Source organism: Pogonomyrmex barbatus, unplaced genomic scaffold (assembly GCF_055798465.1).
Source record: "Pogonomyrmex barbatus isolate J1 unplaced genomic scaffold, ASM5579846v1 scaffold1, whole genome shotgun sequence".
In the NCBI taxonomy this organism is placed as follows: Eukaryota; Metazoa; Arthropoda; class Insecta; order Hymenoptera; family Formicidae; genus Pogonomyrmex; species Pogonomyrmex barbatus.
In genome coordinates, this window is record NW_028297098.1 from 4,550,100 (window position 1) to 4,571,069 (window position 20,970).

The 20,970-nt window shown below is 38.3% G+C and overlaps 1 protein-coding gene across 3 annotated transcripts in view; it reads left to right on the top strand.

The window, feature by feature from the left end:
* The window catches only part of Meltrin (disintegrin and metalloproteinase domain-containing protein meltrin), an 82,015-nt gene that overhangs the window by 40,999 nt on the left and 20,046 nt on the right, over positions 1-20,970 (top strand). For all 3 annotated transcript variants that reach the window (XM_025219670.2, XM_089081161.1, XM_089081155.1), the window contains one exon: positions 9,276-9,367. In XM_025219670.2, coding sequence (XP_025075455.2) covers positions 9,276-9,367 — 92 coding nt within the window. The remainder of the gene's footprint in view (positions 1-9,275; positions 9,368-20,970) is intronic.

Here is a 20,970-nt window from a genome sequence, read left to right on the forward strand (position 1 = left end):
AAGCATCATCGCCGATACAAAAATTGCTTTCACATAGAAAACGGTAGCGCCGCGCCGTCGCATCGCTTGTATCGATGAATATACGGATAGCGTGAAATTTGTGTTCCATTTTTGGCGAAAATAGATTTCGAGAGCGGCAGAACGTGCGGAATATTCTGCAGAATTGAATATCCATGGCTATATTGAAAATCCATCATCCTCTCTCTGTTCTATAGCCCGGCGGACGATCGCATGAATGATCCACGAAGGAATTCGTTTCTATATCGCGTATATATCGATAACTGCGATTCGCGGCAGCGATCCTAATTAACGATGCGCGGCTTGCTTTTACGTGGGAGCAAAATGCAGGGGAGTTAGCAACATCCGTTGTGAATCATGTATCGAGAGAGAAAGAAAGAGAGAGAGAGAGAGAGAGAGAGAGAGAGAGAGAGAGAGAGGGGGGGCTCTCTTGATGAGTAGAGCTATAATTATATTGTTTAATTGGTTAACGAGGGCAGGCGGGGATCGGCAAAGCAATACAGAAACAAGCCCCTGATTGGTCCATTCACTAAACGCGGCCGCATTTGTTCACGTTGCGATTAATTCGAAAATGCTACATTGATTGCCCGTGAGTACCAGTATCACGTTCGTCACATAATAATCTCTCTTAAACGCTTTTCTGTAATAAATTTATTTTACACTACCGTAAATTTCCGATATATAATGAGAATTGGGTTAAATTAACGTTTAAAATTAATTAATTTCATCAACATTTGAAACTTTTATTATCTGTATTACTTAATTGCATAATATATGTTCTCTATTGTAACATTATTTAATTATCTCTCGGCATATTTTGTAGACTTTACGAGACATCAATTTAAATTTTTAATAATAACGTATATTGTTATAAAACAAGTTGTTATTTAATGATAGAAGAATTTTCTTTGCTTTCACGTTATTTCTCTGAAATATTTTTCTATTGTTCAGCATACATTTTTCTCTTAAATTACACAGGATATATGCTGCGCGTTTGACGCGCAAATTTATATTCGTACTCTACGCACATATGTGTTATTTTTCTTTTATTTGTGTTTCTTGAAAATCTTTCGCAAATACATGCACGCGCGACAGACAATCGCGAAACTATTTTTGCAGGAAAATTGCTCGCGCTAATCAAAATTGTAATAAAAAAAAAAAAATATTCAAAATTGTGTACACAAAAAATTATTAATAACATTCGGAATTATGCTGCGAAGTTACCTCGCGAAATTTTATTCCGAGAGAGAGAGAGAGAGAGAGAGAGAGAGAAATATAAAGCGTCACTCCACTTCCAGCGAGTGGAAGAAATTCACACGTTCGTATCGCTGATGGCTTGCTCATCGAAAAAGAACATACACTGTTACGTTGATGTGGCGTATATAATATAGAACGAAAGAAATGAGACAGCGCTGAGAATTACGTGACGTGCATGCCGCGCGCGGCGCGGGATACAAGAACGCGCGATTATGACCGTCGTTCTTTCCGTCGCCGGGAGAGCCGTGTTTGCTTGCAAGCCGCGGCTACAGTTTGCGGGGACACGTGTGAGATATGCGAGTCATGGGAACGCGAAACGCAGATCCGCCTCCGCCTCTGCATCTGACGCGCATGTTTCCCCGCTGCGTGCCGAATTAGCCGTGTCCTAATTGTCCGTCGCTAATTCACCTCCGCAGCCGTCGCGCCCGTTCCGCGTCGTGCGACCGCGAGTCGTCTTTACGCAACCGCACCGCTGCAAGTTCCCTCAAACTTTCCGCTCGTACAAGTCGCGGCAATTGACGGATCATAAAATAGCGCTTCCGCCATGATTTCATTCAATTTTACTCAATTGAACTCGTGGAATGTAAAACATTTTCCCTCTCCTTTTGAACTAAGTTTTGAACTGACTAAGTTTTGAGATGAACTTTTTATGAACTTGGATCTGACAATGTATCGAGCCAGCATAAATAGATACGTATATTATTAAGATGGTATAGTTTGAATGGAATTTTTTGGAGAAGACATTTTGGAACATTTTGTCTTGTGTAATATAATATATATCTATCTCTTTGTGTAATATAAAACAAATGAATTTGTAAACTAGTTTTGTGAAGAAATTCATGATTTTGATTATGAACCGAAAATAAAAATAATGAGTAACAAAATAATTTTAATGGAAATAGAAGGGGAAAGTTAATGTAATATAATGTAAAAGTTTAAGAAAGTCGATAACGGAAAATTGGGAATAAGAACTACGAAATTTAATCGTGTACTAAAAATAAAACGTGGAAACTACACGTATATATAAGACTGAAAAATGTCTTTGGAACTTCGATCGTCGCTGTATTTTTGGTACACTGTTCTCGAGTTTCCACGATAGATTTTGTTCTCGAGTTACGCTCAGTATTCGAAGTACTGAGTCGACGGAAAGTGGGCTACAAGTCGGTTTATCGACGAAAGAAACTTACATATTTGTATCACAGATATTTTATATATCTGCGGAGAAAAAAGATATAAAGTTCTACAATTTTTTTTTTTTTTTTCGAATTTAATCAAGCATCGTAAAAATTGTTTTTTATTCGGATATAACTGGACAATGGTTTTTCATTTATTCTTCGAATTTGTTGAATTTTTTTGTCGAATTTGCGACACTTTTGCAGGTCAATGACACGTGGACGATACAGTTACTTGATTAACGACGTGGACGGATTTGTATTCGACCATTCGCCTGTATAAGCTTGCTACGACAAACCAGATGGTGGAGCCTAGTTAGCTATGCTATCTGCCCTATGTAGGGTGACCCATGTCGTAAATCAGGATTATCTTGAGACCTCGACCGAGATATGGAAAATGGTTGAAACAAATGTCGTACGTCTTTCCTGAAATATAATTTCCATTTACCCAAATATCTCTAAATTCGCAAATATCTCTAAATCTTTCGGTTATCTTAACGTTCTCAGGACCGAACGATGTTTTAACACCTTTCATATAGTTTTTTATAGTGCCTATACATCTCTTCAGTATAATATGAATAGTATAAATGATATATATGTATAATTACAATCTGAAAAAAATTATAAAAAATTAATGTATCTTGAAAGTAACATTTATTATAAATTTTTCGTTTTATTTTTCTAATAAACTTCTCAATATCAATATGAATAGATCATAAAATATATCGATTAACGCATGATAAAAGACATCACAATGTTTAGATTAAATGTCGTATTATGTCATAAAATGAGTTATAAAAGTTCAGGAAATATGTAATAACGCAACTCCAGTAGCGCCAAATAGTATATTTACCGATCGAATGATAGCAAACAATGACCACGTAAAAAATTGCAATCATCGTAAATTTCAGCGTCGCGTCGTAAATATATCGGCGAATAGAGAGAGAGAGAGAGAGAGAGAGAGAGAGAGAGAGAGAGAGAGAGAGAGAGAGAGAGAGAGAGAGAGAGAGAGAGAGAGAGAGCGAGAGAGCGAGAGAGAGAGCGAGCGAGCGGTGCATCGACGTTCGCTTTGAGAAATGTTGAGAAAATGTCTTGCGAGTGGCAATAGGGATGATTCATGCGAGTGATCATCGAGAGTAGTCAGAATTCTCGAGCGATGCACGGCCAACTTGCCGCGCGATGCTGCATAACCGGATCCGATTTCCCCGTATCGTGTACGCGCAGCCACTTGTCCGACAGGAAATTAATGACAAATCGACCGGCTGGCGTAACGAGTTACCCGATAGGCTTAAATCCGTCGCTCGTAATTGTGATAGCTGCAGATACATAGTCCAATTACACCGGCGCGAGAGAGTTATTCGTTTCACTCGCGCTGTTCGCGTTTTGCATACCCGGCGATTGTCGAGAAATGAAGGTGGAAAGAAACGCGAAGTTCGTTTCCCTCCGAACGCGCTTCTGTCGCTTTAGCGACGTGCGCGTTTCATAACTTACAAACGTCGAGAAATTCGAAAGCGTGAAAATAAAATTTCACGCAGGATAATCACGGTGATGAGAGGAGGCTACGGTGTAATGATATCCATAACGGCACGACACATCGCGTTACTTTCTTACGAATCTCACGATGTATGGGAGTGATCCTGATGTATCTTGATAACCGGCAACGGGATCTTTGTAAATTTGCAATTTTATATACAATTTGTTCCCGGAACAAATTCACGCTCAAGTTCGCCGCGAGACGCGCATATCGCGCATATTATTTTTCACATCTCACTGTATCTTTTCATGAAGAGTGATTGATATTGAAATTTTCTTTCTCGGAGAGAAGCTGAAGTGAAGAAATCGATAAAAATTGTGCGCCACACGAGATATGACAAGAGTGCGATTTATTCTGTGATTTATTTATCTTAAATTTCTCTCTCCGTTGGCTGGAATAGGGAGAACGATATCGGGGAATTCATTTAAAGCGATAAAGAGCTTGTGTTCTTTCGATTAAGCCGATGAATCCGAACAAACGCGACGTGAGACGTGGGCTTCATTCGCAGTTTAACGCGAAACTCATTAGCAGGCATTTGCACCGCCATGCCACGCCACGCCATGCCGCGCCACGCGTCACGTCGGCTTGTATAAAACCGCGCGTGCAACCAGTCATCATCGCGGTATTAGTCGACATTACTCAAATATTAAATATCCGTTATTCGCGTCGGGCGTGTGACGGCGGTCAGAGTTTATTTGAATTTAATCACAGGGCAAAGTGCCCGTATTAACTGGGATACATGCTCTCCGTATAATGCGGAGGCGTTGGAGAACGAAGAGGAGAAGAAGGAGGAGGAGGAGGAGAAGAAAGTGGAGACGGGGGAGGAGAGGACAGGAGGGAATTTAATATCCGTTATGGGCGAGCACATAACGCGTGCGGCAACGAATACGCGGATAGCCAGGTGGTCGAATTGTCCGAACAAATTTGCGCGCTCGCCGCCGCGAAAACGCATGGAAAATGTGCAACGCGCGACAGGCGAAGCACTGCCGGCAACGACAGTTCTGTAACGACAGCTCGGTTTATGCGGATCACTTTGTTCGACGTGGAAAAATTCCATGCGTCCGCGCCCGTGACGTTTTCGCGTCCGTCTCTTCTTCGTGTGATTTTACGGCAGACAGGTATCCGTACACTTGCGGCGTGGCGGAGCGAGATTTGACATGGTTATCAAACGCACGTCACACCCGGTCGGGATGATTCGTTGCTGCTGTATCGGGACTCACGAGCTGTTATTACAGTTCATCTGCTCGCGTGCACTCAAATATTTTCACGATAAATATTTGCAAGGTTTTTCACGATACATTTATACGAGATACGCTTCCACATGTGTAGCGGTTATTTATCTCGCCATTGCTTTTCGTCGAAGCTGTCCGAAGCATCGGGAAACTCTTGAAATACATGGAATCATATACTTGTTGTATATTAAAAAAAAAAAAAAAAACAATCCTTTAAACCGGAGCATTCATTTTTTAACAAGATTTTGCAGCATGCAGAAGTTTGTTAAAGGTGTTTTTTTTTTATAATATTGCACTCACGTTTTCTCGATACCTCGTCGCCAATATTGGATTTGTGATTCATGATGTAAACATGCGTTGAAATCCTATTGTATCTTAAAATCAACATTTTATTGAAAGTATTATTTAACAATATTTTTAATATATATCAGTATTTAAATGTCACGATGAAGGGATGAACGTCCTCGCAGTTTACACGCGAGGATAAAAACCCTCGTATCCGGTGAGACCCCGGATGAAGGTTGAAGGCACTCGCTTCTCGAAACGTGGAGGCGAGAGGGAAAAAAAATTGGACGAGATCGTTCTCCCTCGCGGCCACCGACTGCCTGCTCTTCGCACTCTCGTATATTCGCGAGAGATCCGTTTTTGCTCGCGACTTCTTTTTATCGGCGTCGCCATTGACGTCAATCTCACTCCCATAAATGCCGTCGCACATGTGCGCGGTTTCGTCCGACAGTTTTCGTGCACGATAGCCTCGCGAACGAAGGCGCGAACTCACGCCGTCCGTTGCTGTTGCGCTTTAAATAGCCAATCAAAATTCCACGTTGACCCACTTTATGATTGACCAACGGCGCTACGTGTTCGCGACTCGACGATACGGCTTGATAATCGCTCCCGAACGTGATCGCGATCCGATGCGTACGTCGCAGGAAGCTATTATCGCTTCCATGCACCGGCGTGTCGTCCAAATTGCATACGAAGCAAGCCGCATGAATAAGGGAGTTCCGATGCTCAGCGCAAAGTGATCTGATAAAAGTTCACATTAAACCCTATCTCGATCTCAACTTTAAAAACACGTTTCGAGAGACAAGATATATATATCTATCTTCTAGACGCACGTAGGAAGCGAGGCGATATTTCTTTTGCTTGATTTGGTACGCGGAAAGAACGATCTTGCTGCTGAAGTCTAAATCTAAAAATTTCATCTGAAAATAACGTCGGCGAGTCATCAAAATAATTATGATTTAAACATGATGATTTATAATACTGCAAAATTTTTTTATATTCTAGCAGTTTGATCGTTCTACATAATTTTATTCCAATAATATTATTTTTAGATCCGTATCTGGTTGAATTTTTATAGTTTAAAAATGTTCTTTCCGTCTAGAAAAATGACTTACAAAAACGACAAATATATGTATTGGGAACTTTTAAAAAAAGAGATACTTGTAGAAAAGATATTAGAAACGAGCAATTGTTTTCGTGAGAAATAAAAAATTATACGGGAAGTTACGCTTTCTGATTGTTACTTTCTTGTATAATAATAAACATCCATAAAGATGATTAATCGTTTTTTTGGAAAGCAGGCGTTTTATATATTTTTTTTTTTGTAGAAACAAACATCAAATCGGCAATTTACGATCGCTATGTTGAAACGTTAGAATGGATGACTCGACAAATCATAGACCGAATATTTTATTTCGGAAACACGTCGACAGTTCGTGAGATATCGTATCGTATGACCGATAAAATACTTCAAGAACATTTTTAAACGGGGAGACTGTTTGTTTCTCGATCAAATTTTGTAGTATCGGTGTATCGGAGATTTATTATCAGGGAAATAATTGCCGTTGCCGAATATGCATTTATGTCCGGTTTATCGATACCTGTATCAATTGTGCGCGGCTGGGTGCAATTGAAATCCAGTTTTCCGCGGCGCGCTCGCGAGAAGCGGAGGAAACGTTAAGCAATAATTTCAGTTCACATTTACCACCTACACAGGAAAAATTAGCGGGCTTAATGTGTAGTTGACAGAATGACGAATCGCGCCAGCCAATCCCTCTTCTCGCCTACATGCGCAATGTAGTTACCGTGCTCCGATGTTGAAACGCAGCAGCGTATAAAAATAATGAGTCAACGAGCATAAAGCTAAATTATTAATTAATAAATAAACGTGATAAATTAAGTAATTTAAATATTAATGTCATGATAACGATGAGATAGCTATAAATTGAAATTTATAAAATAATTATTAGCTCCAAAATTACCGCCGAAGTAATTGTTAATCCCAAGTCAAGCTGATAATATGAAATTAATAAATTCAATAAACCTCCGACATCACAATATATCTATGCGAGTCACGTTTGTCGTTTATTTGGAAAAGTTGACGAATAAAATGTCGGTGATATTGCCATGTTCTGTTAAAATAACACATTACATATATTATATCGGTCGCATTGCGACATTTAATTTAATTTATTGTATTGCCCTTTATTCTTAAAATAAATTGCCTGTAAATACAAATTACTTGCTTAAACTTTTAACGTTTAGCTTTTCGGTAATTACTCTCGCTCTTCTTCGAGCACCCCAATCTTCGTATTCGAAGCTCGCTTCTTCCCGCGCGAATGAATGCAAATGGCAGGAATGGCATCGTTTCGGTAGAATCGAGACTTCGTTCGCTCGAGTCAACAAAAACAAATCTATGCTATGCTGAATGGGTCGATAGTTTTGGTACTCCGAGAGCGCCGAGAGGACGGGGCCGCGGCAGTTAGCCGAATTCGCGAAAACAGAGGGCCGGAGACCGGGGGCTTCTGAATTTACTCGTTGAAATCCGTACCGATGTCAAGGACTTTCGTCGATGTAATTACGTTGCTGCTGCAGTGCCAGCGAGGCTTGACATTCATGTAACAAACAAGAGTAGTTTTCCACGGCGCAACCACGAATGCTGCAACTGGAAAGAGTAGCTTCACATTACGTGTCGTTGATCGCAATGTTTGATTGAGCTCAAAATATTGCTCTATTTGCGGAAAGAGCTGCTCTGATTTTCGGGAGAGTTTTGCATACGAATACCGATATCAGTGCTCGATTGGCTTCACTATTGAAATATTTCGTTTTCCGAGTACATTTCGACGTTTCCAGAGGGAAACATAATTAAATACGTTCTATTATTTACTTTAATTAATTTGCGCTAGTGAAATCTATCACTATGAATTTATAATGTTTGTAACGTCATGAACAAATAGTAATAATTGAATTTTATGAAATAATTTTCGAACTCTTGTTAGAATTTCGATGTCGGTATGTCCCGGTATGTGAATTTACAGCGACTTCTTTCCGGAGGAAAATTGAATATTTTCGATCACGGTGCAAAAATTTGTGACAACGACAAATTTGTTTATCGATAATGAGGAATACGTACGTAATGGAAACGCTTCGTTTCATCAGTAATTGGATAATTGGCAATCGTTGAATAATTTTTAACGACAAAGCGATCTCTCGGCGAAACGTTAAATATCGCATACGACACACTCTTTTGCATGCACATCTCATAAGCTCTTTTTGGCACATTGTTTAATTTTCATGTAATGTATAGAAGTAAAAAACGGCGATGTCCAGCGTTCGTAAAAAGTACAAGAGCAGGCAGCTCGGATCGATACACCAACGTTCACCAAGTATATTCATTAATGCGGAAGCTTCGTAAAAAGCTTTGTAAAACTCTGTATTACGATGTAGACTCCGATGCACTCTTTTTTTCAACGTTGCCTGTCGCTTGTTAACACTTGAATAGTTCTGCAAGTGTCACTTGACTTATAAAGTTAGGTATTGAATTTAGTGCGAAGTAAAAGCACAAAGTGCCTTTAACACTGCAGGCAGAAAAAAATCCAAAATCGTTTTATCAGAGAGGAAAGTAAATTTTAAAAGTTTTATTAAGTCATATCTCAAATTTGCAGTAAATATATGCCTTTCGATAAGAGTATCGAGAAGATTAAGATTTCTATTACGTTATCATTCTACAAAGGTAATTTTTGGACATTAGTTTAATTAATTAATTAATTGTTACAGGTCCGTCCTCAGACTTTAGCAGACACTCTCTGGTGAGACCGCGAGTCTATCACGGCAGAACAAAGAGGCAGATCTCATCGACCAAAGAGAACGTGAGTTTAGTCACTTTTCAAACACTTTTTAAGCGAAAGAAACACAAGAGATTCTTAAAATTCCATGAAACGATGTGCACAAACTATATTCCGAAGCTTTTAAAATGCTGCTTAACTTTGGTCGCGCTATCATTATATGAAAAAACACTCTATATTCAAGGGTTCTACGGATCAGGGTTCATCGTCCATCCTCTTTTTGTCATGTCGTGTAACACTTGACCCGTAAATATGAATAGTGATAGCATTTTTTATATCAATATTTATTCATGATCATTTTCTCACACAAATTTTGTCAATATACCTAGCCCTTCTTGTGGATATTTTCCGCTTTTATCACGATCCACTCTCAGAGATTTCATGTGAGAAAAAAAAAATTATGCGAACGCGTTTCTACGACGTTGTTTGTAACGTAACGTGCGCTTTATCTTCACTGTCGTATTTACAAGAAATTACAATTTAGTTTACCAAACGTACCGGGAATTTGGAGAAGGTCAACGCCCGCGATCTGCGGATCTTCTCTCGGCATAGCGCATTGTTAGCTATCAGCCGCGATTGCCGAATACCTTTTTTTTTTCCCCGCGAGTTTTTGCGCGACTGCACGCGGTGTTCGCCATTTGCTCGGGCGGATTACGATGCGAAACGCGCATCGGCGACGGGTGCAACAATTTCAATGCAAATGTCGCGGCGTGCAGCGAATACAAAACCCGCGAGAGTCGCAGCGCTATTAGATAGGACGGCACCGCGAACAGAGAGAGTGAAAGAGAGAGAAAGGAAAAGAGAGAACGGTTTGTCCGACGTTTGCCATTGCCAATGACGAATTCGGAAAAATCCGTCGGAGGAAATACGCAACAGAGAGAGAGAAAGAGAGAGAGAGAGAGAGAGAGAGAGAGAGACTGCCATTTGAAAGGCAGAAATATCGGTTTTTCCTTTTTGATGCCCATCGAAGTAGTAATTTTAAAACTTACTTTCAAAGGGAATAATGGAATATATTTTTTGTAAAAACAAAGAAATACATTTCTCAGAGATATTTAGTCTTCTATCTCTCAAATAAAAATATCGATGATTAGAATTAATCACAAATTTTGAAAAATGTTGTTTTATATTTGAGAGAGAGAGAGAGAGAGAGAGAGAGAGAGAGAGAGAGAGAGAGAGAGAGAGAGAGAGAGAGAATCTAAAGTATTTTTCAAGATTATTAATGTTCTTCTCTATGTAAGTAATGGACTAATTTTAAAAACATGTTGAAAATATAATTGAAGCGAATATTAATACAAAAAGAAAGTTTTACTAAAGAGGAAAATATGACCAGATATAAATATGAAAATATCTTTTTATTTCATTAAAATAATTATATTGATGGCCCAACAAAATTATTTTTAGATCTGAATTTGATCAAATTTTTAAATACTTCTTTAGATACTTCTATCACTTAGTAAAATTATTCTTTCTATATGAAGAAAATAAAGAATATATTTTAGTCGACTACGCAGTTCTTTCCATTTCCTTCTCTCTTTTCTGCAATACGTATTTTAATTCTTAATATAAAAACTACTACATATAAATAAATAAATCGTGTCGTTGTTTACAAATTTAAAGATCAACTTGTAACATTTCTTCCGTGTGTGTCATTTCTTTACAAGGTTGAACTTTTAGAATCACCAGAATGGGAACTGTTGCGAGTGTGTTTGTTTCATGTTCATCCTTGTAAAGTGACATACGTGCAGGTCCATCGTGGCACTCGCCCAATAACGGATTCAGCAGAAACGACACGGAGATGTCTGTACACCCGATGTAAATTCCGTTGTACTTCTATAAATGTGCACTTTTGCCTGCCATCTTCTATTATGTGGTACATTGCGCCAGAAAAGGGGGAAGATGGGATAAAAGTCCAAGAACGCGCTGTATTCAAAACAGCTTTCACAGAAACGTTACTTATATCCTATCCCCGTTACATTTCCCAGCAAACAAAAATGTCGCGTTAAAAAGAATATTTGTCTAATCAATAATTTGTATATAAAACTTAAAATCCATCTTTATATACTAATATGTTTATGTTCGATAATATTTATCATATTACATATTATATATATTATTGTCCATTAATATTTATTAATCCTAATACTAATCCTATTAATAGTTTATTAGAAGATAAAGTTTAATAAAAGATACAGTTCAATTCTCAGACTTTACTCAATTTTCCACACGATATTTTGTATTCCTTCATTAGTTATATATACGCTGGTAAACTAGAACACGTGCGCATGTATCTATAGACCAAGAGGTTCAACGTATGCACTCTGACGAATAAAGTAATTCTACCGAACGATATCACTTTACTCCGTGAGCGGCATGACGATAATGATAAAAAATGTGGTCGGCGGAATATCATCTGCGTTTTAGGGGGATTGAAGTTCTTATGGGACATTCATGCTCTCGAATGTCGTTGACAATTCTTTGCTTTATTAACCTCCCCTCAGTATAGTCGACTATAATCGCAAAATATTATTATATATACATACTATACACACATACGTAAAGTACAATAATATCCCAAGCATATCGTGACGATATCGGCATAGAAATTTTGATATCGGCGACGGAAAAATTAGAATAAAATTAGAAATTAAATGGGAAGAACTGATGAGAAAAACAGTAAACATGTCGAACCGACTAAGATCGATGTTATGCAATGTTAAAATCATGATTTAACACAATGAAAAATTGTCGAGTAAATCTTGAATTTTTTTAGTATCAGATGGGAATTTTTTAAAGCGCATTTAAAAATTGCAGATAGAAAGAGATTCGAAGCGTAGCGAATATAAATGGTTTAGAAATTAGCGACTACAGCTCTACTTCTGCTCTAATTTTAGGAAGCTTTTAGCACGTCGATGGAAAACCTACGAGAACGTAGTGTCAAGTTTCTCACTTTTACCGACTCTCTCTCTCTCTCTCTCTCTCTCTCTCTCTCTCTCTCTCTATCTATCTATCTATCTATCTATCTATCTATCTCTTTATCTTTTTTCTTTTAAACTGGGAAATGTCTGCGCTAACATTGGGAATTCTAGAATTACGAAACAAACTTCGACTACCGCAACCCCGGAATGCCGCGACCACACGAATATATACACGTGTGTACCGTGCGCTCGTTGGTCCCGGTAAGAGTAATTCAACACTAGTATCTACTTGGGTGTTGCCAAACACAGTTTGCACCGTTTGACATGCGATTCTACAGGACATGAACGTATGCAAGTTTACTAAATCGCGGTTGTGCGGCTGAGCAAGATTGCAGATTTCCAGCGTGCGACTTGCGGACTGTGACAAAAGTTTTGCAATTCGCCCGCGCGACTTGGCCGCAAATGGACTTCTTGATTGATGTTAAGTGGAATCGAAAAGAGTACAAAAGCAACCGGTCTGACGAGACGATAGAAAGACAATGCGCGAATAAATGTACCCAATTGCGAATTGTAATCCAAATGCATTCATTTTGCAAGTTCAATTAATGATTGAATACACGGTGTATTTTATATCGGTATGAAATGTTTCCAGGAAATTTTGGACTTTTGGTAAATACGCAAGTTATATTTATTTTATTATCACACATTGTGTGTATGTGAAACCAGCGTATTATTTTGTTAAACTTATTTGATCCATTCATATCTCACTTTTATTGAAAACTACGCTTTTAAACGCGTATTTAACATATAATTTATATTATATGTAATATAAAATCACAGAAATTAAGATAAGCGCATTTCTTGACAAAAATGAGATATGAATATGGATCGATTAAATATTGAAAACTTTATAATTTTAATAATTTTATCCAGGTTAAACAATAGTCGATTATCAAAGCACAAAAATCGCTCCAGCCTCGCACACGCGGAGAATTTGATTTGATCGATAAATAACATTATTAAAACAATAGAGTTTTACTCCTGACGGGTTCTATAAACAATAAAAGAGCTAAAGAGCTTCGGTCAATATTTAATTACGTTTCGAAGTGACGTCGAATTTTTCATTCTGTTGAATTTCAAATTGATCGCCCGTATCAATTATTATCTCTGGATCGCAGGTAGTTTTGTCGAACTGGGATTATGGAGATGGCCAATACCAAATGCAAAGCCGTAGAAGCCTCGCGATATGGTCTTCGATGAAACGAGTAATTGACCCCGTTTCTCGTTATCACACGCGCTAACAGACAGTATCAATCTGTTTGATAGAAACAGCGGCTATAATTCCCCGCAGTCCGGCGTCTCGAATAACACATACTCGACTGTTATTCGCATTTCTATATCTACGCGTATATGCGTATCGCGTTGATTTCGAGCTATTGATTTCGAGAGACGAAAATTATACATGCCTATCTTGAAAAGTGAGAGGGCGAACGTCCCAAGCATTCGAGCTTCTCGCAGCATACTTAAACGGGATGCAGAAAACGTGGAAACTATCTTTAGATCAGAGAAATTTAACGCAGTCGGAAAATGTCGGTAGGGAAGGTCAGGAGAACTCTCGAATTCCTCGCCACGACGAGCAAAAATGGAAGAAGCTGTGTATTTAATTAATGATATTTGTCTCTGTCGTGACGTTGCATAATTTATCATTAAATCTTTTTTTTTATATTTGACAAAACAACGACAAAAAATTAACAAAATCTTTATTTTCGAAAAGAAAATCTGTTTTTATTTAATTTCTTCTCTCTCTCTCTCTCTCTCTCTCTCTCTCTCTCTCTCGCGCTCATTCTCTTCTTATATAATAAAATATAATAATTACCGGCAAGAGCAAATAGCGCGGTTCCAGAGTTGCTCTAAGTTTATAATTGCTTTAATAATCATTGATTTAAACATAGCTGGCAGCATACCTGGAACTTAATCAGCTTTGCATACTCTCGGGACGCATTCGATTCAGCTGCACCGAAATATTATATAATCGGCTCCGGGCGAGATCGTTTATCGAAACCTGTGGAGCGTGGTGACGTTGTGTCGAGGGGAGAGGCAATTAGGTGATTAAACTGCTAGTATGCGCGGAACGGAAGCCACGGGGGCGAATAAACGCGATATCGGCCAATAAATTCCCGATAGAGGAGCTCGGCTCCGCTCGGCTTTATCGCGCTACGACTTTAAACCACCTCGCGCGGTTACTCCTGACAGAGCGGAGGTATGGAGCGAAAGGGGTTGAAAGGAGTCGATCTCCTCTTGTATGTGCGGGCTCGAGCTTTACATTGGGGTTTCGACGCCCGAAGTTTGCGCCTCACAAAAGCGACATAAAGTACTTCCGCAAGTACAGGGATCGTGTCGCACGAACTGATAGAGTAGAGGAATCGGTGAATAATGTTATCAATGTACGTATGCTAACTTCCGCGAGGTTGATAAAATAATGTAACAATTGAATGAAATTAATTGAAAGACTAACAGACTCACTGAACTGAATCAACAATATTTATCGAAAAAATATTAACTTTGGTGTAGACAGCAGTTTTACACGGAAAGAAATAATTTCGTTGAAATATCTAAAAATTTAACCAAATATATAGATTTAATAATAATTTTGTTAGACCATCAAGATAATTGGAATGTTTAAAATAGCAAAATATTCAAATTGATTGAATATTATATTACTCGAATATTAAAACGCCTTTCGCGATATTATCATCAAGCTTAAGTTACATAATTATTTTGATAGCCTAATAAAATTATTTTCAAATTTATATCTGACCAATTTTTTAAATATTTTAACAAAACTGTTCTTCTCGTGTATTTCCTGAATCTAGTAATACTATTTTATGCTTATTAGATCAGATCTTGTTTAATTAGCAGATTATACGGTCTTAGCTGCATGAAATGAGATCAAATCTACTTCCACGAATTTTCGCTTGTTATTGTTATTAAAATTAATATTTAATTAACATGTTCCTTGCGAGTAGTGCGTTCATTCTTTCAAAGATGCTCTAATGTAAAAACAATGGAATAATAAGTTTCCAATTTTTCAATCATTAAGTAAGACGTGTACCATAAAAACTCTTTTCTAACTTTTCCTAATTTTAATACTAATATTAAGTTGTTACATACATTTATATAACAATAATTGTTATATTCAGAGCAGTGATATTGATGAGATTCTACAGCTTACAGAATACAAATGGAGATATTTAGCAATTTCAAACTTTGCTCATTAACATATTACAGAATCGTCATTACTGAAACATATAATTTGCGTCATTTACATTTATTCAAATTACATTTCGGAATTTATATCCTTATTTTTTTAAATATTCACAAAGAGTTTTGCTGGCAAATCTAAAAATTTGGTCAGATACAGATTTGAAAAGAATTTTGAACCATAAAAATTATTATATAAAATGCTTAAACATAATAATGATACTGCAAAAGTTTTTTATCTTCTAGCAATCAATTAAAACACAATAATTTTGAAGATTCAACAAAATTACTTGCACATTCCTATCTGATCAAAACTTTTAGATTTCAAAGTGTTCTTTCTGTGTTGGAGCGCCAATTGTCGGACAGCAAATTAACACCATTTTTCTAGTTCATTAAAGTTATATCGCAAATAGTATCGCTGAAAATGAAACTGCGTCGCAGCGCCGTAATATAAATTTCCCCATTATATTGCGGTAATCATACAAACGACAAGTCCTTTGTCCATATCTGCCTGTGGCAGCGAATTGCGGAAACGAGACTTCCTCTATTCACGAGCTCTCGGCGTTCGTCTAGGATGTCGAGAGATTAAAGATTTCTTTCATTCCACAAAGTAACTACGACGGATTCCTCTGTAAGCGATATTATATGTCCCATCCGTTTGTAGAGACATAGCAAATGCAATCTCGGGAAGACCAGAAAATGCAGAAAGTTCAGTTCCACCGAACCGTAAATCATATAGTGAAATAACGCTTTTAATATGTATCGAAATTGTCTGACCGCTTAATTTTAAGCTCTTAGTGGCTGTCAAATATTTAATCAAGACTGCACTGTATCATGATCATCGTGATATATAATGGTAACAAAAAGCGGTTTTATTCAAATAATAAAACCGTAGACGAAGGATATAATTTATATTCATAAAATTGCGAGAAAGAGAGAAAGAGAGAGAGAGAGAGAGAGAAAGAGAGATGTTAAAATGTAGTAAGATGTCAAAGGCTGAAGCACAGAAGATTATGACATTTCTTTGCACAAATAGCAAAATCTCAAAAATTAAATCGAAATGGAAAGCAATAAAAAATAAATTATTTCATTTATTACTATTTGTTTAGCAAAACGGAATGGCACCAAATAGTAAAAGTTGACCTCATATTTTGTAAAGTTTTAGAGTATGTTAAACTAAGGATATCCTAACAGACTTCACATAAGAAAGATAAATTATGACGTACTATTCTCTCTTTGCGACATAAATAGCCTACAGAAACGCCCGTGAGGTTTGTTGTGCATTCTTCAGTGCAGTTGAAATACCTCCAGAGAGAGGGAGAGATGCACAAAGAAAATACAGAATTGCCATAACCTTGGCGTGGTCGTGAGAATGAATATGGCAATGCTCTCATGCAGTGCGTATGCAACGCGCATGCGGAACACGCGATTTCCCGATCGTCGCCGCCAAGAATCGTGTAACTTCTAGTCATGCGGAACCAAAAATAGTACGTACGCGACACGTGCTTCTACACACAAAACACACACACACACACACACACACACACACACACACACACACACACACACATATACAATACTCTAGAGACACACGGTCTAAAAAATTGAAAGCCACTCGATAGAAATTAATTGAGTCTGCGATTGCCGAGGCAATCGGGCAAGTAATCGCAGGAAATTCTGTTTCGCAAAAAATCCAACGGTAAATCGCGTACACTAGAAAAATTTCTCTCGGCGAGCATATTTCAACTTTTCGAAAGCGGGAAAGCCTGGAAGAGAGAGAGAGAGAGAGAGAGAGAGAGAGACCAGCCAGTAGCCTGTATTTTTCGCCGATATCGCTGCCGGATTCGTGGATCGGTGTCATCAATTAACTCGTCCGCTTTCATTGCCGATGCAGCCGCGCGTGCGAGCGTGGATATACGCTTGCTGCTCTTTCCGATTGTTACCAAAGAATCTTCTTTTTTTTTTTTTCCTTTTCGAAGATTAGCGTGTATATTTTTGCAATTTTCCGCAAGGAGAAATATGGCCCGCAGGCGATAGGCGACTGCGGCCACGTTTGCCGACGTTTGGTTGTATCGTTAGGAAGATTTCGAAGCCGTGAGAAGCTCAACTGCGATACACATATGGGAACCTCCGTCGTGATATCGTTATTGCTCGTATTACCGCGAAGATAGAAATGCGGAGGCATACATAGGATGCATAGAGGATCCTCTTGTTACCGCTTGCGGATCCCGATGTAGATTCAGTAGATCGTAAATCTTCCATTAATTGCGATTCGTATATAACGACGCTGCGATGAATAATTTGATTAATGGATCTCCGACACTTTATCAAGTATTATTGATAAAAATATTGTTTTTCATTTTGCGGATGGTGAGGGAATCGATAGAAATACGTGAAAATTGCCGTGACGTGCTATATAAAACGTTTGGAAAATTGTTATGTCTGTTATTCTGTTTATCTATTAAAAATTTGGCAATTACAGGATCATGTTGTATACAAGTGACAAATAATCGGACCTCGCTGTTTTAGCAAAGAGATTTCATTCATATGCAATTATATGCGATGTTACACCCGACGAATGTGTAATAAATTAAGTTGTTGTTATTATACGATAAATTGAAATAAATAAATTGAAATAAATAATTGTTTTCGAGCGGTAAAATGGTCGGGAAAAAAAATTTTGCGAACCGCAACGTTGCCCATCGAGTGATATCGACGATATATAACCAAGCAATTACCGGAGGCACGCAACGAGCGATGATTTGTATTCCGCGACGCGAATAACGGCGCGACCGCGCGAACGAATCGCGCCGTAATTAAAATCGCAAAGCTACACGCCATTTAAATCGCGCCGCAGGTGCGAGATGCCTCTGTGTTCTCTGCGAGAACGCGCGAATTTGGCAATTATTTTGCACGAACGCGATCCCTCACGCCGGTGAAGCTCGCGCTCGTCTCGTCGAACACGCTTTCGTTTGACGGCACACAAACGACAATCGGCATATCTGAATTTCTCTCTTGTGTGACTCCCCTTCGTGTTTACGGACATTGAATTTTAACCTTGTCTATCGAAATTCTTTCTCATCGTTCGCTCATAAATAACGGAGATAGAGTAATCGTAACGAGTTTATAAAAGTAAATTAAGTTCAAGATAGCTGCCGAATCATCTTATGCATCTAATTTATTTTAATTTTCTGATTAATCTTTGCATATTTAATATACAACATTAATTATATTTCATTATATTTCCATGATTATTCTTGATTAATTTAAATCCAATCTTCTTTCAATAATATATGGAAGTATTACTCATTAAATAAATGAATGAATTTTATTAATTGATTACATGACGGGGATGAGAATTTTTTCCGAGATACGAAAATTGGAGTAATTACTATTAAGATGCGGTGCACATTTGACGAACACGTTTAATCAGATCGTCCTAGATACAATTTTTATTTTTACGAGCGTTTTTCCTTCGCAATTCGTCTTCCTCGCTGGTAGACATTCGCTTCACCGGAATTGTCCTAAAAAAGCTCAGTGTCGTCGCCAAGCTTTTCTTTTCTTCTCGGGTTTCCGAAGGGCAGCGATGTAGAAACCGCGGAGCCGGAAACTTTGGTGGGCGAGGGCGGTTTATGGGGACGCACAATGGGTGGAACGTAAGGATTACGTCGGCCGAGTTTTACTCGGAAAGGAACTTTTCTCTTTCGCTTCTTCTCGTCGCAAACGGGGGTATCTCGTTTTCCCTTCTGACGTGACGTTCTTTTTTCCCCGTTGGATTAACTCTGTTCTGGTTACCGAATTAAAAGGACAGCCCCACCAGGCGAATTTCTCCCGTCGGTGAATGACACCCCGGAATTTCTCCAACGGACTGCGGAAAAGTTGGAACAATCACCGGCTGCTTAATCTGTTATCCAGCAACTGGTTAATGCAGTTAGTTCACAGTAAATTGTTTCGGATGCGCCGACAGAGCGAACAACAAAGAAGAAAATGTTCGCAAACTTTCGCGAGCTTTCGCGTTTACCTTGGTACTTCTTAAGTTTCCCTTAATCATCTCCGATCCAACGGTGTCATAGTGAATGATTCTGTTTTTCTGTTGTTCCAGCATATCGCGCACACACACACACACACACACACGCGCACACACACACACACACACACACACACACACACACACACACACACAGTATCGCGCGTTACGGTAGAGCGTTTCAAATTTAACAAATCGTATTTCACCTGCAAATTCTTTCATCGTCTTGCTGACTTAAAATAAGAGCAATCAATTTGCGAGTCGCGAAGAGGAAATTAAAGCGCGCCCCGGAAAGAAGTAAAATTTAAATTAAAGGATGAAAATTAAATTTTGAGATATCGCGCGACCTCTCACTCGGAGAGAGATGCTCCGCGCACAAAAATACTCAATAATCCCAGCGATATATTTGTTTCTCGATATCGACAGAAGATGAATGCGAATCGATGCCGCTGTGCAGGAGCCAGCGGTGGTATGATATCAAAAACGGTTGCTGCGGTGGCCGCGAGCCAAGTATAGATTGCTAACTGTCGCTGGACAATGATATACACCACCATGAAAGGATTTCAAAGGAGTGCACTGTCGACCGTGCGCACTGTTACGTCGGTATCGTTGGAGAAATATCGTTACTGCGCCATTTTATCTTCCGACAATAAGCTGCCTCGGATATCACATCGGAGATTCTCCTCAATTTGGTTAATGCGTTTCTGAAAATTATCGGGTTCACATTTCCAATGTACATATATATATATATCGCGAAACTTCGAATGGTGCAGAAGTCGCAATTAAAATTTATATTTTATCATGTGAAGTTTGATTTCACGTGCATTTGAATTTTGAAATAATTCCAGTTGATTCAGTCAGAGTTCAACTTGTAATCGCGTCATTTGTAATCGCGTTTGACAGGGGTATATTTATCAAATTATCTTATTTCGGATATACCTGTCACCTCCTACCTTATCTAATCATACCTTATCCTAAAAATAATTTTGTATAATATTTTCGATGGCTTCTGTTACGAGATAAAATATTATTTAAATGATATTTAAATATTTAAAAAGAAAGTATTTATATTTAGCTGAATCATTTCACTAATATTTATGGTTTAAAATTGTTTCACTAATCATACTTGCGATATAAGAACCACCCTCGTAATGTTTCGTAACGCAATTTTCGCAGGAAACTACAACGTTAAATTACTTAGACTGTCATGTTTTGTATATTTTCGCAATTACAAGTGTGGATTACTTTTTTATACACAAACGACTGGTTAGATAGGACTGCACTATGTTTAGACATCATGTTTGTTGTTGAAGTGCTCAAGGAGGCTAATCAATAATACATGATGGCATGAGGGCACCCTCGTTCGGTTCATCCACCCCCGTGTTGAAACGCCGCTCGCCAGTTCCGCTGCGTTACACGAGCAA